This window comes from Rhamphochromis longiceps, linkage group LG1 (genome assembly GCF_057381845.1).
Source record: "Rhamphochromis longiceps isolate RC_006_pf linkage group LG1, R_longiceps_female_GT1.1, whole genome shotgun sequence".
Classification (NCBI taxonomy): domain Eukaryota; kingdom Metazoa; phylum Chordata; class Actinopteri; order Cichliformes; family Cichlidae; genus Rhamphochromis; species Rhamphochromis longiceps.
Genome location: NC_140557.1, coordinates 29,323,517 through 29,346,344, shown reverse-complemented (window position 1 = coordinate 29,346,344; position 22,828 = coordinate 29,323,517). Strand labels below are relative to the sequence as shown.

General features: G+C 44.0%; 1 protein-coding gene across 5 annotated transcripts; it reads right to left on the bottom strand.

The window, feature by feature from the left end:
• Positions 1–579: 579 nt before the first annotated feature.
• Positions 580–21,272, bottom strand: sema6d (semaphorin 6D). Of its 5 annotated transcripts, none has more exons than XM_085405052.1 (20): positions 21,077–21,271; positions 14,100–14,271; positions 13,532–13,643; positions 12,840–12,900; positions 12,584–12,646; positions 12,355–12,456; positions 11,433–11,523; positions 11,076–11,195; positions 10,679–10,767; positions 9,608–9,825; positions 9,390–9,521; positions 8,623–8,778; positions 8,074–8,247; positions 7,550–7,690; positions 7,230–7,307; positions 7,030–7,088; positions 6,403–6,459; positions 5,725–5,907; positions 4,578–4,819; positions 580–4,458 (listed from the first exon to the last, which is right to left on the bottom strand). In XM_085405052.1, exons 2-20 carry the CDS (start codon positions 14,221–14,223, stop codon positions 3,337–3,339), a joined length of 3,324 nt encoding a protein of 1,107 aa, XP_085261178.1. In that variant the 5' UTR covers positions 14,224–14,271; positions 21,077–21,271; the 3' UTR covers positions 580–3,336. The 5 variants fall into 5 exon arrangements, with proteins under 5 accessions (XP_085261178.1, XP_085261181.1, XP_085261195.1 ...); XM_085405055.1 differs by lacking the exon at positions 21,077–21,271 and adding an exon at positions 20,196–21,032; XM_085405069.1 differs by lacking the exon at positions 5,725–5,907 and having other exon boundaries at positions 21,077–21,272.
• Positions 21,273–22,828: the final 1,556 nt, after the last annotated feature.

Here is a 22,828-nt window from a genome sequence, read left to right as displayed (position 1 = left end):
GGTGAATGAATAATCCCACCTCAGATGGCAATCACATTTTTTTTTTGCAGTTCAACAAACTGGATAACATGAACCCGTGATTACCTCTTATCCAACCATCACTTGTTTATTCTTTGTTGATGTTCCCCACAGCTTTATCAGTGCATAACATAAACGAGATGTTTGCGCTGCATGCATCCAAATGTATGTGGGTGCTACTTTTGTGTGCATTCCACCACAGCTCATTGGTGGCTTAGATCTTATCCCCTGGGGAGCAGTTAGTCCAGATGTTCGGGGTCTACAAGAACATACTAATTTGGAAACTTTCCCACATGCTATCTGGTGTGGCTGACTCTGTGCCGGCCCCAGACATCTAAAAATAGTCTTAATCATTCTACAGTCTGCTCCCAGAACCCAGCTAGCTACTTCCTTCCCAGTCATGTTGCAACCACCTACTACATTTCACCACCAGATTCACAAGGCCCTATCTCTCAAATCTGAGCCTTCCTCAGTTGTCCAGAAACACGATAAACAAAGAGATGGCTTACAAAACCCAGCTCTGCTGAGTTCATCAGCAGTTTGTTGTGAAAAACACCACAATTTCTGTGCAGTAATGTTTTATTTCAACTATACATGCCGTGTTAAAAAAATGGAGAAAAAAAAACAAAAAAAACAACAAAAAATATCATGAAACAAAGACCATCATTATTATTTACACATTCACAGTACAATTTTACAACATATCTACACGCTCAAATACTCTGGAGATCAGCTGGCCTCTCATCGCCACGTTGCACAGTATTTAAATTAGAATTACATGACAAAATCTGGTTCATCTGCACGTACACCAGACTGAAATATAAAGGCTTCAATTTAGATTGCAACTGAAAGACCCAGTTCATATTGCAATGTACAAGGCAGTTGAACAGTGTATGCTGAGTGTGTGTCTGTGATGTCAGTGTGCATGTGTCGAGTAGAAAAGAGACAGCCCAGACTCTGGTTCGATGACAGGCAGAAAGTCTTTACATACAATCATCACTTGTAAACAAAATGTGGCTTTGGGCTTGAACAGGCAACTGACACTCGAATGAGATTTCAGAATTCACCCCCCGCCCTCACAAAAGAAAAAAAAATTAAAAATAAGTACCCACTGCTACGAGAAATGATCCCTTGGTCGTCACTGCCGGCCAATAGAAACAATTCCTGTCCTGCAATCCTGGGGGAATTACAGATTCCGGGCGGCCATGCCAAAAGACGGCTTTTGTGTGAACACTGTTTTAATACATCGGCTGTGGGCAGGATATGCTGCGTTGAGCTGACTGCTCCACAGTGCAAGGTCTCACCACCCTACCTACATCCCACGTTCAAGAAAAATACATTCACTGCATGGCACCTTTACCTGGTGGATTAACACCACTCATTTCAACACCGGCAGTAAAGGAGGAACGAACTGATTTATATCCCAGTAGGTGTTTTTGCTTTCCCTTTGTGTGACTCGCATCCACAAATGGAATGTTTGTCAGTGTGTTTTCAGTATCGCTTCAGTTTAGATTTCCGACGCGCATCCTGCTAAAATTTCAATTTGCTTATGTAAAAATCACTCATATAGCGAGCATATGACATAACATACAGAGGACCAATTGACGTTGCCAATATTATATACTGTATTCGTGAATAAGGCACACAACGCACAGATTCGGGTTCACTTGCCTAAAAATATTTATATTCCTTATTTATAGTATTTTTTTAGTATATACAGTATCTTGTCATTCCCAGCATGACTCATTTGGACACATTGATAAATGTAGTGTTGATTGTACACGGGGCCACTCGCAAGAAAATCTGCACAGGGAACATGGGCTGCAGAACTGGACAGATGACAAAGATGGTACATCCACGTATTGTTCTAGGTTCAGTTAAATATGTCGCAAATAGGATTTAAAGTGGGAGGAAAAAACTAGCATTCTTCTATCAGGGGACACGCACACACAGACATTTAACAGAATAAACCTGCCTTGAAATGTGGAATTCAAATATATGGGCTAAACCATTGGTGTTGCTTTAGTTTCAAAATGGTAAATTCTTTAAATAAAATAGTAAAAGATTATAAAAGCAAGTCATTTTGTTGGAAACCCAGTTACAGAATGAGATGAAAAATTGCATTTTCTTTTAATACCATTGCTACATAAAGACAGAAGACTCTTGAACCACTCTTGAATTCTTACAAAGGGGCAGTGGAGGTTAGAGGAAGTTTCAGTCCCAGAGAGAGAGACATCTTATTTCATGTATCAGTGCGTTTGGTTGCTTAAAACTACTCCTTGGCCTCTGTCTGCAACACAACACAGACACACACACACACGCAGATGTGCACACCCATGTCACAGGCTATCCTCGACTGGTAGGGGGAATACATGCATCAGGGAAAACTCCTATATCTGAAATCAATAGCACAAACCAGTGAGCAAAATTTGAGTTGGCCATTTCTGTGTACAGCCAGCATGACCAATTCGCCACAACCTAATCTAATTACTAAGTACACAACAGAGTGACAAAGAGGTATGACCTCAGCTCTGTCCAGGGGGGGTTTAAAGAAGATCAAAGAAAATATGTTGTTTTAATGAAAGACAGTGACTTAGGTCTTAAATGTCTTAAGGTGCATTCTTGGGCAAGTGGCACTAATATATTTGCTGCATTTACACAAATCTGCTTTCCTGTCAGCCAGCACACACACACACACACACACACTTTCTCTTTTCTTACAGTTTTGATCAGCTGTTTACGGCCACGTGTATCTTAAAACAACACACGCGCTATACGTTTTGATCTTCCCCTCCATCTGCCTTATGCCATCTTACAGCCAAAGCTATGGCCTCTGGCTTCTCTCTGTTCACTTCACATTAGTGGGAAGACAGTGCTCAAGGGGAGTGACAAATGAGACCCATTCTTCAAGTATTCCACTGTTTTTTTTGACCTGGTCCCACATACACCATCGTGACCTCTGCTGGTGTCCTAAACCTCGCTCCAAATGTGGTAACGGGTGAGACCTAAGCCCAGATACACTGGGCAGCAGCAGATTCACCACTGTCCACTGATCATATCCTGTGGCTACTGTGGCAAGGGAGGGAGGTTGGCTTGCAGGGTTGCAAAGAGGCCCCAACGAGTATCTTTGGCCATATGTATGACTTTCTGGTTTTAGTGTGAGTGAATGTGCATATCATTTAAAGGGGAAATACACCTCAAGTTGATACACAAACACACACTAGGCCTTATCCCATCTGTACTCCCTCCCCCCAAGCCCTCAGGGCTCAAAGCTCTACAGTCAAGGCCAAGAACTCACTTTGAAGTGTCCATGGTCTTTTAATAGCTGTACTTGTTGACTACTCGCATTTGTGGAGTCTGTGGTGAAAACCCATTGGGTTTAGGCGGCACATCTGGCTTTATTGAAGGGGTCCGTTTAAGCCCGGTGCGAGGAAGTGAGCCATGCCCACTGTAGCTGCTCTGTCTGGATACTGAGGGTGGGTGGGCTGAATGCATTCCTGGTGCCATAACTCCACCATGTGAATCAAGTCTGGAGGGGGGTGTCGGAGGCATGTAACCCCCTCTGTTCATACTGTGTTGGCGAGACACAGACACCCCCATGGTTACCCCATTTGGTGAGGTGGATAAGGAGTGCCTGTGAGATGCACTCCGCTGGAGTTGGTACCCCCCTCTTTGCCTCTCCAGGGTGCCCCCCATGCTCAGGCTTCCCGTTGGTGTAGTGGGCATGGGCACATCAACCCTCTTGGTGGGGCTGTGCCTCGGCAGGGAGGAGGAGGGAGAGTACAAGGAAGCTTCTCGACTGGGCACCTTGGGGGGTATTTCAGTCAGTTCCTCCATGGGCTCGAGTGTGAGGTGCTGCCTCGGGCGGGGTACTGATCCCTCTTGAAGAATGGCCTTGGGGTTGGCCACAGAGTCATTGAGGTGTTTTAAAAGGTCATTTAGGGTATTTCTGGCATCCACAGACCTCTTCTGGTCTTTCTTAGCTCCTTTAGAATCTGGGTTCTTAAGCTTCTTTTCAGATGAATGTGGTAGTGTATCTTCCCCATTGTCATGGCTGGGGTGGTCATGTGTAGCGTTGGGCAAGACCACGGCGCTTGGGATGTGCGAGTGTCCCAGGGCGAGGTGAGGGTGGTGGGAGCTAGAGTTAGCAGGAGTAGGAGAAGAAGGAAGGAACTGAGGACTCTTGGCAGATGAGTTGGACTCCTTACGGGACCCACTGACCTTCCCATGTGCCCTCTCCCACTGGTTTTTAATGGGCTGTAGACCTTTCTGCTGAAGCACAGGGGTAGACTCTGGTGTGGGCAGAGCAGCCAACTCGGGGGGCTGACATCCATCCCGCAAGATGACGGTTTTAGTGTCACCGTTGGGCGCGTTCAGGTCTTTGCCAGTGCTGAGAAGATTGGTGTACAACTTCGGAGAATCATTGTTGGTTTGGTACTCCTAAGAATGTGATAATAAAACCAAGAGTAAGATTAGACAGTTTCACATCTTGTTCAGTGACTCTTCTCCACAAAAGCGGTATGATTGAAGCTGCTTTTTAGTTTGTAGTTTGGCTGTACCTTTACAGGGCTATCGAAGAGGCCATTGAGCTTGACAAAGCTTCCAGTGGAATCAGAGCAAGATGGTGCAGACTCTGCATCCTTGTGGACATGTCTTGGTTTACGGAGGAATGAGTCTCGGTAGCAGAACACAATTAAACCCGCCAGTAGGGCACCCATGAGAAAAGCAGCAAACACGCAGGTGATCAGGATGTTCATGTGGACCATCTGGTTGGTCTCACCAGCTTGTATATCCCACACACCTACAAAACAGTGAGGCATCAGTTAACCCTCTGGCGAAACGACTCCGTGACGTGTACCCACAGCAGAAATGATACAGTATTGTGTGAACACAGCCATGCTTAAGCTTCTGCTTTTCAACCTCCACCATACAACGTAGTTAACCACAAATATTGTTACATTCATCCTAATCTAAGATGAAGAAGAAATATGGTGAAGAAGCTGTTATGTACCCACACCCAATTTGTCCTTCTTTAAGAGGAAATGCTATGTTAGTTCAGCCGGGAAGACTCAAAGTGTGGCCTTGTCCCACGTTCCAAGACACTTTTTGTCATGCATCCAGCACTAAAGGGTTAGGAGTGCGCTCTTATCTCAGATAGAGAGCCAAGTCAATCTCTTCCCGCAGGAGATCAACCAGCAGGAAATTGATCAGAGGAAAGTGTTTGCCATCCAGGTGTTCAGATAGCTGCTGCTCTACAGAAAGTTTGTTAGTAACCACAGACATTGAAAGAGTTAGTCATCCACCGTGCGGCCATGATGTGGCAGAGCTGGTCCAGTCAATGATTTACCAGCCAGGGTAATCTATTACTAGAACTAGGGTTAGAAAGTCTAACCTGCAAGAGGCCATTCCTAACAAGAGCTTTTAAAGAAACTACGTTAGAGCAGTGTTGCGTAAAAGAAAGAAGATGAAGGAAATTACCCTTTAAGTAAAGAAAAAAGTTATTATGAAAATAAAATATTAATCATAATATAAATGTTTAATGAAAAGACTAATATCTGCCATGCTATCTAAGGGAAAACCGTATTAGCAACCACAGTGTGTTTGCATATATGTGTACTTTCACATTAGCGTGGCTTAGTGACATTTCCTGGCAGCTATCAGATCAGGCTCAATGCAGCATGCTGGCTGCCTCCCTGTGGGCCTTACCCTCTTGGCCCCCTGGGATAGAGTCTAAAGAACTGGAGGTGGCTGGGTCATCCTGCAGCACAAAGCGTGAGCCGTAGAGCTCTGGATCAGGCCCAGAGCTGGGGCTCTGACTGGGTATGAGTACTGGGGGGTGTATGGGCCCACTGGGCTGGATAGTGACTGGCGCTGATGAAAACTCCATGTCTGTGGTGACAAACAAACTGTTAAACTGTGCAGACGAGTGAAAAGCATACTGTTATCATCCCAGTTAGTAGGCATCGGTAGAGTGTATGGAAAAACAAAAGAGTAAACTTTATCACAGTTTAAATGATTGTGTTTTCAAATACCAATAAATGTACATTTTGAAGACAATTTAAAAAGGAAATAAGTGATGGTTAAAAGAGGAGTTGGTACACAACAGGAAGGTTGCCAAGGTATAGTGGAGTAGACATGCAAGAGGGAGGATGGATCAGAACAGGAGGTGATGGGTGAAAAGGAGGAAGTCAATCGTCGCCCAGTTAGAGTGCTGATGTTGCCTGGTGGTTCGGTTATTGATGGCGATGAAAATGAACACAGGGAATATTAGCATTCGAGAGGTGTTTGATACGAAAAGATGAAGGGAAGCAGGGGTTGAAAGAAAAAAGGCAGGAGATGCTGAACTCAAGGAAAGAAACCATTTGAGTAAAAGATCAAACTAACCAGAGGTAGGATCGCCAAATGATTTGTAATCTGGCGCTGAAGTAGTGCCCAAAAATGCTAAAAGAATTAAAAGGGACAAGAAATCATTATAAGGAAACTCTGAAAATTAAAAGAAAAGAAAAATAAAACTCCTGAGAGACACTAAGAGTGCAGCTTAGTTTAGGTTTTAACAGGAAGTATATTAAGCACTCGGCCAGCAGTGTCATTTTTTTTACTGGAGGCACTCTGGTTCTGATCAATACTGTGGTTCAGCCATGGGTCATGTTTAGCTGATACATATGAAGGGACAGGTGCAGTGAAATCAGTCAATGTACATTTTCTAGTCGTGACATATCACAAGACCTCTGTCATTTGCACCGGCTGAACATGACCCTCAATTGTACATGTCCATGTTTCCGCCTCACGGGCGGTATTAGTTACAGGTGGCCATGTACTCTATGTAGATATGTGTGTTAATACTGCACGTAAGACTAATGTAGGGGCAAGTTACTGGAGTGGTTACTGATGTGAGTGTGCAGGCTCATGGTGTATGCAGAGATGAGTTTGTGTACAGTGTGTGTATAGCTGCATGTGTGTGTTTGTATATGTCTGAGGACAAATAGCATGGCATGGAGATGAGATCGATACCTTGACAGTCTCCGAGGTGGGCCGTGTTTCCAAATTCAACATCCTGCTCATATCCAGCCCTGAAAAGAGAGAGAGAGAAAGACAGATAGAAACAGATATTAATCCAAAATAGCAGCGACAACAAAAAATAAATAAATATTCTTGTCATTTTCTCATCTGTAATATTTGTGCTTCATATTGCAGGTGGGCTGTGAACTCACAAAACACCCGGCTGTATCCTCTCACAGGCTCCGTGAGGCTTCCAGCCACAATAAGGATCCCTTGATGCAATGCAGGACCTGGTATGGCAAAAACGTACACATACACAAACACACACACATCAGAACGCCAGGTTTAATCATTCTGGAAAGAACGCTATAATCACTTGTGACTGACTGAACATTAACCACAAGGCACAGGGTAAAGCTGTTATCGTTGCTTTTATGACATTTAGCCGAAGAACAAAACAATAAAGCTATGACTGGCTGTACAAAGGACATTTTTATTTAACCTCCTACGTGTGCAGTAGTGCATCACTTACTTGTGGCAGGAGGAATGCCTTTCACAGCGGCTCAGGGGAATACGGATGACACAGCTTGAAAAGGCGACATAAAGGCTGTGTGCGTCTTTGTCCACATGCAGCGAGAGGACACGCTTGTCATCCTCACGGTTAGACAGGCACCTGGACAGGGTGGAGAGAAACCTAATCAGAGGTCTATCAGACCCGTCTGTCTCCTGTTTCAGTCTCGGAAGATTTAATCACTTGTTAGGTTGACGACTCACAGAAGCTTCTTCTTACAGTTTAACAAGAATTTAACCCCTGACTCCTGGCAGTGTGCATTTTAGCTTCCAAAAAAAAATAAAAATAAAATCACACACACACCAGACTCAAAAAACACAAAAACACAGCAAAACAAAAACACACACACATGCACGTGAGCACAAAGCTGACAGACACTGCCATCTGTGCCAGGAATCATCACTGTAAGAGTTGCTGACTCCACAGCCAAAAGACAGAAGGGGAAGAGGAAACGAGAAGAGGGAGAAAAGTGCATGTGTGCCTACTTGGCCCTGTTGAAGATGTCTATTTCCTCCAGGAGCAGGCTGTCATTCAGAGACACGGTGGAGGTCTTGGCTAAAACCTTGAGGACGACCCCCGACTCAGCCCCGATGAACACCACTGTGTAGTTCTTGTGGGGTCCTGCTTCACTGTCCACAGCCAGCGCTGTCAGCCTGTACCTTTATACGTAGCAGAAGGCATGTGTTACTCACAGCAGGGGTTATTTCATGCAAAATAGGAAAGACTATTTGAATACACATATCCCATATGCTCACTGATCAACATAGGTAAGGCCTGTTTTATATCTTTGTGTCATCTATGGATACTATTTACCAATTTTCCACTGAAGGACTTACTTCATCCACATTTGAAAAATACCAACAGATTCACAACAAATGTTCAGCTATGATATAGATATGGGTCGTAAAAGATCTTGGCAAGATTTTTGATTACTTTTTATTTTTAGGAAGACTTTACTTGGTTATCCTTCCAATAAAGGTATGATCTGAAATCACAAGTTTCAAATGTAAGATATATGCTCTTTATGCGTTTACCTGACCCGTGTCTTGGTGAACCAAGGCTCATCTCCTATAGAAGGCACAGCTGTGTCCATGAGGGGGTGGGACTTGATGAACTGCAGGGTATCGTCCGGGAACTCGACGGAGCTCTTAAAGGACGCAGCTGGACCGTGACCTGCACAGCTCCCGGGTCTAGGATAGAGAGTGCCATTGCACGGAGGGCAAAAGGTCAAAGATCAGCCTATATGATCGCACACCAGGGAGTAATAATAATGTGTTCTGAGATGGATGGAAAAGTGCCACGAGAGGGTGGGGGAGAGTAGCAGGTGCTTATTAGGATCACAAAAAGACCTCAGCTGGAGGCATAAAATATACATATGCATGGTTATCCTCCCATAAATGATTTACTGGGGTAATTACGTGCTTCGTGGACTCTGTGTTTTGTACGCAGGGCTGCAAATATAGGCGCTGACTGTAAACAGGTTAAATATGCAGCGCATCTAATTATACTAAATTAATTATTTAATCGTCAGCAGATGGTAAATGTGTGTGCTGGGTCAAAACTAATAACCTGGTGCAAAAGATTTCATTTCACTGGGTTTAACCTGGACAAAGAAGGGTTAAGACAAGGTGAAAAATGACAGGCGGTAAACAGCTGACGAGTCCAGCACCACGTTTAAAAAAACAAAAAAAACAAAACATCTTTGGACATCGCCCTCTTAGTTTAGTTTCTTGGTTCCACGTGCTTAGCAAGGTTCAGAATTTGGATATTATTCTGAGGAAGAGAAAAGATGAACCGTTACCGAGGTTTGGGTAACTTCTCCTCTGGGAACGGAGTCCACACAGAGTCAGGGGTCTTCTGCTCCTTGAACCGGCCCAAGAATACTTTTTCTATATCAGCCATGGAGAAGGCACACACCGCTGACCCTGGAATACTGCAGAAAAGGAAAAATATCTAGATAAAATCCCCTGTTTGTTTGAACTCTTAATTCCTCCTGCAGCAACGGCAGCTACGGCTCACCTGTTCATCTGCGTGGTGAACACGCCCACCACAGAGGGAACCCCGTTAATGTCGATGATGTCGGTGATGGACTGGAGCACATCAAAGTAGAAGAAGGACTCCCCCGGCACGGAGCAGTTCAGCCTCGCCTTCACGAAAGAGGTCCAGTGCTTCTCCAGCACCCTCTGTGACCCACCCACGTCATTTTTACAGATTCGGGCCACGCGGGAATACACAACCTGTGAGGTGCAGAGGTTTTTTTGTTGTTGTTGTTGTTTTTCCCAGAGAGGACTGAGGCGTGCAGATGAGGAGGGCATCTCAGTGAATGCCACTAAAAACACTTCAACATGCTGAATAATGCATCTCCCCATCCTGTAGCAACTCAGCACAGATGACTTAACAAACAGACTCTCTCATATTTAACTTGTTCACTCTGACTGGAGCAAATATTTAAAAAAAAAAGAAAGAAAAAAAACAAACAAACACTTGCAATGGGCCTATACTGACTTAAAGCTGGGCCATGTGTAAGTGTGTTGGACTGCACATACTGCCAAGGCTTAAAGCATAAATCAAGTATGATAAAGCAGTTAGCTTGGATAGCTTTAATTATTTACCAGTGCAAACCTCCATCAGAGCCCAGGTGTCACCCCAGCATTAGTTGGGTTGAAATATTCATAAGCTGGTGGCTGATGGAGGATGCCGGCTTCCTGTGGCCCGGCCAGCTCAGGATGAGGCATGGTCAAATCTGAGGTTGGCTTCAAACATGGGACATTTATAATGCCATCTGCGTGTGTGTGCCTCACAGGGAGAGGCGTACACAAAAGCGTGCAATCTCTGTGAGACAAATCCTCACCACTGTGTAATGGTTTTACGTTAGTAGAACATCCCTACCAAACACTTGTCGTGAAATTTCTCGGGTATTCTAATGTGATGTAGTGTCAGCGCCTGAATGGGCCCCCATTACCACCGGGCCCATTTGTGGCAGAAACGCAGGCACTGAGGGAGGCGTAAAGCTGTAGTCTTGGATAAAGGCCTGCATATGCTGTGTGTGGAATACGTGATGCATTATAAACGGCAGGTGCACGGTCTTACCTTTCCCAGATTGCTGTGCTCCACCGCGATCTCCCGGTAGAAAAAGTACACATAATTCCCATACTCTGCAGCATGCAGGAAATGAGGTTCTGAAAGAGAGACAGAGGCAGAGAGTTGAAGTGTATTTCTGCACTGTCACCACCACTGTGCATGTTGAATATTTCAGGGATTTGTACAAGGCTGTATATGACTGGGGGTGACCTAGATTGCCTGTGAGAGAACAGGCCATATCCTCCTAGAGCTTGGCAAGGCAGGGAAGCTCTCTATCACTCCAAAAACAACCCTGACAGCCAGCGCACATACATATACCACGCAAAGGCACCATGAGCATCGAGCTAGCTGGCAGGTAGACACATGTATCTTAAGTGAAGTAAGAGGAGAGAGAAACAAGGATTACCTTTCAGCCATTTGGAGTCATACTTGATGGTTCTCAAGGCTGATCCATCACCCATACTCCGATAGATGACAGAATCGCTGGCCTGGAAGTCAGCTACAGTTGCAGAATACAGCTTCCCTTCTAAGAACAAAAACAAGAAGGAAACACAGTCACCAAAAAGTAGGATGCGCTGCTCTTGGATCCTTTGTTGTTTTGTCTTCTTTTATAGAGCTTAATTGGCCGAGTTGCTAGCGCTGCAGGCCCAGTTTTACCGTGGCAAAGACACAGGGGTGATAATGAGAGCGTAAGTAGGAACACATTAGTTGTTCTTTGGCGAGATGAACTGCGTGCGTGGGCGGGTGTGTGCTTGACCCTTACCAGCGAAAAGGGCAACGTTGGTTTGCTTGGAGTCAAATGGGCACCGTGCCAGTCCATTGATCTCTTCCCCATCAAACTCTAGGTTATCCAGCTGAAGGGAACGGAGCGATCACCCACACATTAAAAAGAGCTTTCTCAAGAGGCACGGTGCAAACAATCACACACACAGAAGCACTGGTGCACACATAAATCACTGAAAGGAATCTTGTCAAATTTATTTAAAAAAAAGATAGTACAGGAAGTAAAACATTGCTGTTTATCTAGTAACAGTCCACATTTGGTGTACAGTGGTCCCTCCCTATAACGTGGTTCACTTTTCGCAGCCTCGCTGTTTCGCAGATTTTTTTTGGTACAATTTTGCATGGGTTATTTTTCTTCCCTTTTTTACTACGCAGTGTTCTGCGTCCTGATTGGCTGTAGACTGTCAATCAATCTCATGCCGCGTCTCCTGTACAGTACAGAATGCATTCAGCTTGTCAAATTTACATAAATCTTCGATCGCTACCAGTGTGACTCTGAAGTGCTGTACTGTATGTTTGTAATTGTTCTCAACAACGAATACAACAATGTCGATGAAACGTTTTGCACCGTCAAAGGCTGCCTTTGACTTCATTCTATAATACTGGATTTTTTTTTCTACGAAGGTTTGAACTGAGAGTGTTTAAACAAGAGAGAAAAAGTGTGAAAATGTTCGTGCCTGTCTGAGAAAAGGGTATAAAGTGTGTTGTGAGGGGTTTTACAGCCTTAAAGCAACTATAATAATTGTAAAAAATAAAGTTGGCTACTTCACAGATTTCACCTATCGCAGGTTTTTTTTTTAGAACGTAACTCCTGCAGTAAACGAAGGACCACTGCATGCTGTTGTACACAGCCTGCATGAGCTTTGCCTAATGAATCACAGGCTCTGACCCTGAATACTGACCCTGTAGTATCTGCACATTGGGTTGAAGCCATTAGTACCACAGATGAACACCAGGTCATCATTTCTTGGAACCAGAACTTTGATGAAGTTGTGGCACTCGTCCTGGAGGAAAATGCACAACATTAAATTGTGTTTTCAGAGGTTTGTAGTTTAACTTTCTGTCCGTGTCATGGGTGACACGGGTGACCAAACAAAAAGTGATTTTTAATGATTTTTCCCCCCTACTTACTCTGTGTTTTCCCTTCACAGCACACATCTCTCTGTCAGCTTGGCCCGATCGCCATGTTAGTTTCTGTAAAAAAAAGAAGAAGAAAAAGAACAACATCATGAGGTATCAGACACATGCGTGCGACATAACACGCAGGCACACACTTTTTCCACTCTCTCATTTTACCACCTGTCCACTCTGTGATGAATGGTTCAGTATTTTCTATGAAGCCCTTTCAGTATTTGTGGATTGCGAGAGCAACTTGTGTGAATCTTACCCGGTAAGGAATGATCTCATTCCTGTAGGATTCTCTCAGGCTGACTAGGTACACCTGATCTCTGTGGATGAACAACAAAACATGCAGCTCAGTGACAACAAGAATATATTGTTACTTACTGGGTCTTTGTGTGTGTACATTAATCAAAGTATTTTATTATTCTCCCAATTATGAGAATATTTTGTGTCCTTATCATTAGAAGGCCTCATTTACTATAGAATAAATAAATGAATAATCTTGACAACAAATACACAACACAATTTCACTTCACTTTCAGTAAAAACATGCACATTTCTAGCATACCATCTAACAACACAGATACATGTGGTGGTGATTACAGGGGCTCCAGAGGGGGAAGGTGTTATACTGTTAGATGTCAAAGTGATTTCCTGCTACAATATTACAGTAGTGCTAGTGGTCAGATTAATCCCACTGCCCATAAATAGCAAAAAGAAATGTAAAGATGCCAAGAAATCCCTGACAGCGCGTCAGGCCGGGAAGATAGACGCCTTTACTGGATCAATACCAGCCATATACATCAGATGCACGACCAGAAGCCAGAGATCCAATAACGCTAAGAGCTCACCCTCCCCGCATCCCACCCCTTTATGCCACTGTTTACCTGCCAAGGAGTGACTGAGTATATTGGTGAGGGGGAGAGGTGTGTGTATGTGTGTGTGTGTTGGATTTACCTGCCAGCGATGAACAGAGTGTCCTGTATCGTGGTCATCAGCTGAAAGTCAAGGCGATGCTGGGACTCGTTGCCAGAGGGCCTGCCTCTGAATACAGGGTACCGCCGTGAAACTGCAGTGACAACAAACATGTGCTATTAACGGGAGGCTACTGGTAAAAGCAAACAGTGATACGCTGATAAACCACCCTGTTCTGATTAAACATATAGTTAGATATGGGAATTATGTGTACGTAGACTCAACTACAGTCTCTCCAATCAGACCTGTGCGTCATTGTAATGTTTTTGTGTGTTCGATAACGGCTGCCTTTGCCAGCATACCACTCTGTTATTCCATTACATCACAGCAGATTGATTTTATTACGGTGGATGCTAGCGTCTAAAGTATGGACCCGATGAGAGGGAGGAGGCGCTAGTGTGTGTCTTAAGTTTTTGTAACAATATTCTGAGTGGAGCAAGTAAAAGGTTTACATGGGGATTGTCATTATTTTATTTCTATTTTTGAGTGACATTCGAGTAATTATAATCTCAACCCGGTCTCTGTTGAGCTCATTTACGGGTGTACTCACAGTGCGCGTCAACGACATCGAGGGGTACGATGTCCTCCGGGAAGCTGACTGCGAGGAGAGTGCGCGAGACTGTCAGTAGCAGCAGCAGCAGCTCACTGAGCAGAAGCACAGCCTTCTGGCCCATGTCTGCTCACAGACGACACTTCCTGTTTCACACTGGTGGAGATGTTACCTGGAAACACACACAAAAAAATGACATGCTCTCGTTACTTGACATGTGCTAAATATAATCTTTTGTACCGCTGTGAACTACGCGAACCGAGTCCAAACCCTTTGTTAAACTCGGAGCAACAACTGTCTCTTTTTCAAGCTTTTGTGATGCAAACATACAGTAAAACGCTCTCGTGTTTATTGATGACTGAGCTCTCAGTGCCAGCGCTTGGCACTTCCCCTCTACCTTTTCCTGCATCTGTTGCCTAAGGGAAGGTCAGCCAACTGACCGGTGGGGTGTCTCGGTGTGTGTTGCAAAGAGCGGAAGTCGACTCTGTTAGAAACGTGGCAGGCCTGCTGTCTCAGTACATCTGTGCTCTGATTGGTTTGTACTGGGCCAGGCTCAACACTAATCAGCACATTGCAACTTCATCATCATCACAAGTGTAGCCTCTGCTCTAACCTTAGCACACCTCTATCAGCGCTCTAGTTGTGGTTATTGCTCGAGCTTTTCCTTGGGGTCGGTGTGCTTTATTGCAGCGCAGTGATTCACTCATACTTGTATTATGAGCTCCTACTCATGTACAGCTGTTTTGACATTGTAGTAATTTTTGTGGATTAAAAGCTTGTACAGGATCTGATTGTAGACATGATACACCAGCAGTTACTTTGGCAATAATTTATTGTGGGAGTGGCAGGGGTTTAGTGTGTATGTTAGTGTCTGAAGGAGTACTTTAGAGACAGACTGTGTCTGTGCATATTAATGATCGGTGTACATTCAAATATTTATAAGGCAAACGAATTATTCATGCAGGCAAAGCCTGAACGGATATAAACAATTTACTGGGAGACGTCACACAGGCAGAGGGATGGATTAGCCAGGAGCGCACTTGGATGCACACACACGCGACTGCACATACGTAATCACTCTTTCAAATGGTGTAATGCAAAGACTGATGTGTGTGTTGCACGCGAACGCACACATGTGCGCGCACACACACACACACACACACACACACACACACACACACTATTGACTCATTTTTCAATTAGCCCCAAAGCACACCTGCTCCAGTGCTGTCTGTGAGCCCTGCCTGCCAAGCCATTAGTGCTTTGATTGATCCACACAGGAAACATGGCAGATCAGCAGCCAGAGAAGGCAATCCATGGACTTCTCCATATCTGTAACTATAAATCGAGCCACTTTCATCTTGATATTTTTTGAAGAGCCTCAAGCTTATGAAAAAATGTCCAGAAGCTTAGTTTAAAAACACTAAATAAACTACAATGCATATGGCTGTTAAGTGAATTAATTATAAGCAAACATGGCTGTCAAGTAGAAAATGAGCCGCCGCGAGGTGTTTACCTGACAGCAACAATCGGCATGTCATCTTTTTGTTAGAATGTAGATGGCATAACTAATTTGTTGCACAACCTTTGTGCCAGCATGTTGATGTAAAGTATGCTGTGTGTGTGCGTCCATTAATAATCCAATTTTGGTCTAAACAGCTACTGTGTGATGGCATGTCACTAAAAAGAATGAAAGTAGTGGTGAGATGGAATCGGGGTAATGCCAACATGTTTTAATCATCACCAGTGTGTAATCATGGCTATTCAGGACTCTGTGGGATACTGAGGCCTTTCAAAGAGCAATGTCATTATGACTGGATAATGTGAGGCATGGATGAGACAACGCTTAATCTCAATTAGTCCACTTAGTGGTTAAATTACGGGTTTGATGTTTTGGCAAAAAAAGGGGGAAAAGGGAAGATTTTATGAGGACCAAAAGGGTTGTTTGCTCTCTCTATAACTACAAACATCAATAATGTTAAAGCAGGCAGTAATTCTACTGTAGTCACAAATGAATCACTGGGCAGAACCCATCCACAGATCTATGGATGCAGTTTCCCCGATCTGTGCGGAGCAGCAAATGTAAGAAACTTGATCCTAACAAGGACTGATGACGTGACTCTGAAAATCCTTAAAAGCATCACAGCTTTTTTTCTTTTTTACTTCCTCATTCAGACGCCTCTCACACCAGGAAATCTGCTGCGTTAAAACGCAGGCAATAAATAGCTGAATTTCTAGAAGCCGGAGACAGAAATAGATACCAAATACTCGACGGCTGAAAAATAGAGGCCCTGTGAAAGTAAATAAACCGAGCTCCGTGTTTCAATTCTATAGCGCTATCGTACACACTGCAGGCTGTACCTGTGGCCAAAAACCTGGCTGTATTCACAGGTAAATGGTTTCCTTACCTGTCAGAATTTTACACTCCTGCTTAACACGAGCTCTTCAGAAGCACTCACATTCATGCCACTTTTGCCCCTGTACCATTCTCCCCCACTAAACAATTCAGATGAAAAGAAGGGGGAAAAAAACATTCTAAGGAAGGGCGAAAAGCTCAGTGCCAATCTCCCATGATTCCTTGCATGGTAATAGCCTTGATGTGGAAGGCAAAGGCTTCCCTCAGAAACTTTAATGTAAAACAGAAACAGAAGACATTCAGAGGTCAGTGATCTAAAATTACTTCTCAATCTCTAGCGAGCCCAGCATGTTTTCTATTGACTATTCCTTTACGCTCTCTGGCTCCTGCCCTCCTGCGTGTGCATGTGTGTGTGTGTGTATGCACACATATAGGCCTCAACAAGCCTGGAGACGCTGGGCTTGTCACGCATCTCACTGCCATTCAATCTTGCCTTACTCTACCTCTGTTATTACAGGCTTTGCAGTGTCCTACAACCACGCACTTTCCCTGCTGATGTTTTTGGCTCAAACCCATGGTGTTAAACATGGGGGGAGGAGGAGGAGGGGAATCGAGTGGACTGCCATTTCTGCTGATGGTGGGTGTAGGGGTCTGTAGCCCAATTCTGGTAGTTACAGGGGACGCTTTAGTGCTCCTTTAGCTTAAAATGACAGATTAACACATACCCTCCTCTTAGCTGTGCTTTCGTTGGCATACAGTACGTAAGCCATAAAATCTCCTCAATTGCAGCACTGGATGAATGTGTTTTTGCAGGGAGGTCCTATTGGGAGAATTTGGGGATAGTAAAAGGATAGCAAACAACAGTAGTGCGTGAGGATTTTGTAATTGCGTGTGAATGTGAAGGGCGGATGTAATCCCAGCAGAACAAAAGGCTGCTGCTGCTGCTTGAGGCTGCCTGACTTGTCATCTTGCACAACGGGAAATCGGATGACCCGGGAGTTCTTTTTTTATTTTATTTTTTACAAAGTTAAATTATTTAACTCTGTTTGTCTAAACTGCGGTGGAACAAAATTTTGTGCTGCTATATACGGCTTTGATTCCTCTTGTGACTGATTTATCGAGGCGCTGTTGGCAATTGCGGCCACTTTGAATGGCGAATTGACCTTCCAGAGTGACTACTTCATGACTCCTTGTGTTGGCACTTATCAATGAATGAGGTTGAAGTAAAATTAAGTGAACTGACTCATGGTGGCGAAGAAACTTACAGACGGAAAATGGTGGACAGAGATGGAAGGAGAGCTATTTGGCTAATTGGACGCCATAAATTTGAATCCTGATGAAAACACACACACTTATTACCCACAGTGATTTTTGTATTTACAAGGGCATTTTTGCCCTTCGTATAACTTTAATATCATGCCATAGTAGATTACCTAACATTATATCATGTAATGCATCTTTGCCGTGTCAGTTTTCTAATGATTGGCTCCTATCGTGACCGAACCTGTATTTCTGCACCATCACCTGTCCATGTATGACTGTCTGTTTCAAACCCACATGCATCCAGTGACACGGCTGTTAAAACTCAACTGTGGCCCTTGGAAAGTAATCAAGATGCAGCCACACAGGAGATTGAGCCAGCCAGATGATTAGAGCAGCTCCCAGACATGCCCACAAATGATTAATACTCCTTTTCCCCACTTGAGTAATAACAAGCACCCCCTAATCACAGGCTGTTTACCTAAGGATCCCTTCTGAGGGGCTTGGTTGGACTTGTTGCTTCAGAGATCTGGCTGAAGGAGAAGGCTGTGCCACCCTAAACCGTGCTTCCCTCCCTTTTGTTCTCTACCTTGGTGAGAGGAGGAGTGAAACAGGAGAAAGGCTGTTCTCAGCAGTAGTTCTACTATTATAGAGCACAAAGAGCCTGTGCTGCAGGTGTGACCAAGAAACAAAAGGGGCTCTGGGCAAGTCAACACAATAGAGCCCCACCCCCGGTCCATGGACCCATGTTCCGAAGAGCTTTTTCGAGGCTGCGAAAGGGACTAAGAGGGAACAAAGCAAAGTATAAAAACGTGCCCACTCTGAACACGTCACATAGGGTCTAACTTTCATCTCTCAGCCAATTAAGTATGGAACAATTTGATTTGTGAACAGCAGTTTAGGAACCTATAAGGCTACAAAGGGTTAATACTGATCACTGTATGGTTTAATGGTGGTTGTTCCGGGGTTATGGCCGGCTGTAGAGGAGGTCAACGGTGATCGTTCTGGTCACTGAGTTCTAACCCTCTGGAAAGTGAAGCGAAGTGAGACACACAAGCCAGCTGTGCTGTCAACAAACCCATGGCTTGGTTCTGATGTCTGACCCGGCCACAGTCTGATGGCCTTGCCGATATCTCAAGTTTGTCATTTCAGCAGTTAGGCCGAGCTCTCTGATCTCTGAGACATGGTTCAGCCAGCTGAAAGTTTCCAGGGAAATGCAAACATCCTCCTTTATCCCTTATTTCTATAAAAACTTAAAGCCTTTGGGAGAATTTATAGCAGCAACATTTTGACCACAAACCAACAATAGTTAAAAATGAGTGAACACTTCTGCCAATAAAAAAAAAATAAAAAATGAGTAGAGCAGATTAGTATGGCAACAACTACAAAATAAGCACCTTTTGCTCTTTTACTTAATTTAGCCACATGTTCCTAAACCTTAAGACACAAATAATTAAACTGATCACGCCTGGATAGCTCCTTATGAAACAAAAGAACTACCTCGACTCCCTTGCTTTCATCATTTTTCCTCCGTTTCATTTTCTATTTTTCAAGTTTTGCCTTTGGATCTTCTTCTCCTGTTTTACGCACACAGTCCACGCAGCAGCCCGGGCTCGAATGCATGCATTATATGGACTGGAGCATAAAGGCATTCAAGTTTGGTCCGTGGTAAATCATTTCAGACCCCTTTTAGTCCACATGCACAACTGATACAAAAGACAACAAAGACGCGGGGGACATCTGTGAAGTGACAACAGTGATGGGGCTTCGTTTAACTGCCTCTATAGCACTTAATCTATTCACAGGGCAGGGCTTCCGTGCCACTCTGCCTCCAGAAAGGTTACGGGCGCTTTTGCAATTTATTATCCAATATGTGACTTTAGTAATGGATCAGGGGATGTATTATATGTTTTAAAGACATCAGCAAACGACCTTCATTTTCCACTGCTCGTCCAGTTTGCCTCTTAATTGTTTAACAGCCGTTTGTTTTCGCTCGTCTGCGCAGATTGCCTTTGATCCCAAGTTGATTTTTTTGTAAAGTCAAAATGCCAGAAAACACTTTTATTCCTGCTCTGAACTGTTTAACAGTTCAGACTAGAAACGCTTTGTTATTGGGACTGAAATTGTAATAAAAACAGGGACACTCGCCTGCACGGAAGGTTAAAGGAAAACGTTTGCGTGGCTCCAATTATATTTCTATCAGCATGATTATAATCAGGAACCCATTTGCACTCTTGCATTCGATAAGCGGGACGTTTTACTCGGAAACGTACTTGATACTTTTTTATAGATTATAGTGACTAAGTATAGCGCTCCGGATAGATTGGCCAGTAGCAATAGGCTATGCCCTTTATTCAATCCAATAATATTAATACCAACATTTAAAAAAATAAGAAACACGTATTTTTTTCTAAAAAACGAAAAAAAGATGCGCTTTATCCATGGTTTAATTGCAAAAACAAAACACTGGGCACACCTACCTCAAGTATCCGATTTCACACATGAACGGGGCAGTCCAGCAGAATGTCATATTCCTTTGGTAATCCATTTGCGAGAAAACCCCCAGCATGTAATATTCCTGTTATTTTGCGCTCCATCCGGACCCCACTTTTCTCTTTTATCCAGTTGCGCACAGATTTCAGCTCCGCTCGCCACACATTATTGTGACTCTTGCCTCTGATGAGTCTCTCTCCGTCCCCGGGCCCCTGCGCTCTGATAAGTGAGCTTCAAAGCTCTGCCACGACCGCACCAGCCCCCCTCCTCCTCCCTCATACACTGTTACACCAGCCCCCTTTTCACTACGATTAACTTTGGAAACCAGAGGGAAAAGATGTCAACATTAACGATGCGATATCCTTACTACGCCGCTCTCTGACTTAACTGATCTAAAACAACAGAGGGTGCGCGGAGAGCAAGATAGCGCATGTGGGATTTACGCAAAACTATCCTCTGTGATTCTTCTTCTTTAATAAATAAATACAGATATGGTTCGCAGAAGTTTGAAATCACCGGTTTCATAGGCAGTTTTAAAAGACCGGAGGAGGAACTGTAACAACTACAATTTCCCCCCTTTACTGGGAGTGGAAAGCTTTGGAGCTGGACGGATTCATTTTGCCAGCCCTGTAAGGAATGAATGAATAGTGTTGCACGAAAGCACTAGTAAAAATAGTCCGGACCTCAACTATTTCTGTCCTGCAACCATCGGTTTTGCAGAGCAGCATAGCGACGTGGTCAGAAGAAATATTTTGTTTCCCAGCAAAGACTTCTCCTCTCTAGTTTTTTCTCCCCCCCTCCTCGACTTTCACTGCAAAATACGGGCGCAACAAAGAAGCCTGTGTCCACATAGCTGCAAGGAACTCACCTCATCGGAAATGATTATTTTGTATCCTTTCGCGTTGCCGTAATCTCCCAAAAAAGATTCTGCGCGTCTCAGTGAATCAACTTCTCCAGGCTGGGAGAAAAACAAACTAATGCACGGCAAATGGTGTAATTCGACCCGAGCCCTACCAATGAACAGCGCTCTTCCTCCAGTCCCTCCCCCAATCATCCATCTCTCCTCACTTGGTTCGGGCTTCTCTTCCTTGCTAGGGCTTCCTTCCTTTCTTTTCCTAAAGCATAGAGAAAGAAAACAGCGACCCTCCTCCCTCTTCCATTTCTCCTCCTGTGTGACCCCATATTCGCCCCCCTTCCCTCTTCAGTTAAAACCCCATCCCCCAACACTAAGTCAGCAAGAGCTTCTAGTTAAAATCTTTACAGCTGAGTTGTGGCAAGTGGACTGCTTAGTAAAACACAGCTTTAGCCATGTTTGGATTTGAGGAAGAGATTTAGCTCAATTCTGTGTTTAATTCAGCAGGGCATGGTGAAACTCATGTTTTTTTTAATCATTAAAGATTACAATATTTTTGCAAAGTAGCATAAAAGTTTTACTCCTGTGCAAATGCATGCAACGCAGCCAGTTCAAGTTTTGCATGAGCATTATTCTTGTAGGGAAAATAAACAGCGAACCTTGCTGCATGCACAGCAACGCTGCAGTGATGTTAAAGTATCTTTTCTGTATATGCATATGCAAATATCATCGTGAGCATCTTCCCCAAACTTGACATACATGTGAGAAGTCATTCCGGCCAGGTTTGCAAACCCGCACAGAAGAGGCTCATTTTCACCCCATTAGAAAAGCAGGTTGGCAGATGTGTGAGGATCATTTCCAAATGAACATCCTCACCCACGATAGCGCGCACACACACACACACACACACACACACACACACACACACACACACACACACACACACAGAGTCCTGACAGGCCCTATTATGTTGTGAAAGTTTGATCTGCATCTCAATACTTGTGTAAGAAACACTACTTTGCACTTCTGATATGCCCAATCCTGTACTTTGGCTCTCGTTGTGCGTCTTTGTCCGTGCTTGTCTCTCACTCGCTCTACCTGTTTCTGTAGAAATATTGTTCCTCAGTATTGGGACCTTGATTCCATGGAATTTTTTTCCTTTCCTTTTTTGTCTTCAGGCGTTCTGCAGTTTTTGCCCAATCTAATCAGTGTTATTTCAGCTGAAACACATTTGTTATTTACGTGACTTTCATTCCCCTTCTTCTTGTCTCTCACGCCTCAATTTCTGCTCTGGGTTACTTCTGTTAGCAGTCCCCATGTCCTGTGGGGACTGACTCAGCACGAGGTTCTACGTGAGAGAGGCACAAGATGGATTGATCAATGTGTCTAAGGGTTGCCAGATGCAGGTCTTGAGTGTCATGGTGGATGAATAGATATATGGATTTGTCGGTGTGTGGTGATTGGTGGGCCTATTGATTGGTCCTTTTTCCTGTGAATTGGCAGTTTTATTGATAGTGTAATGGCTATGTGACACCATTTCAGGAGAATTCGATGGCTTTTGATGCGAGACTGTTAGCCATCACAGTCAGCTTTTTCTCGTAGTTTCTTTAATATTTTCTGCAAATTCAGATTAATTTTCACCAACGCAGTCAGATTTAAAAAAAATTCTTGCAGGCTTTATGACTCTTTCCATCTGAGTTAGAAAAAGGAGCATTAAAACTTTGATTGGCCTGCTAAATCTTGGCTCTTACTATTGTTTTGGATGAG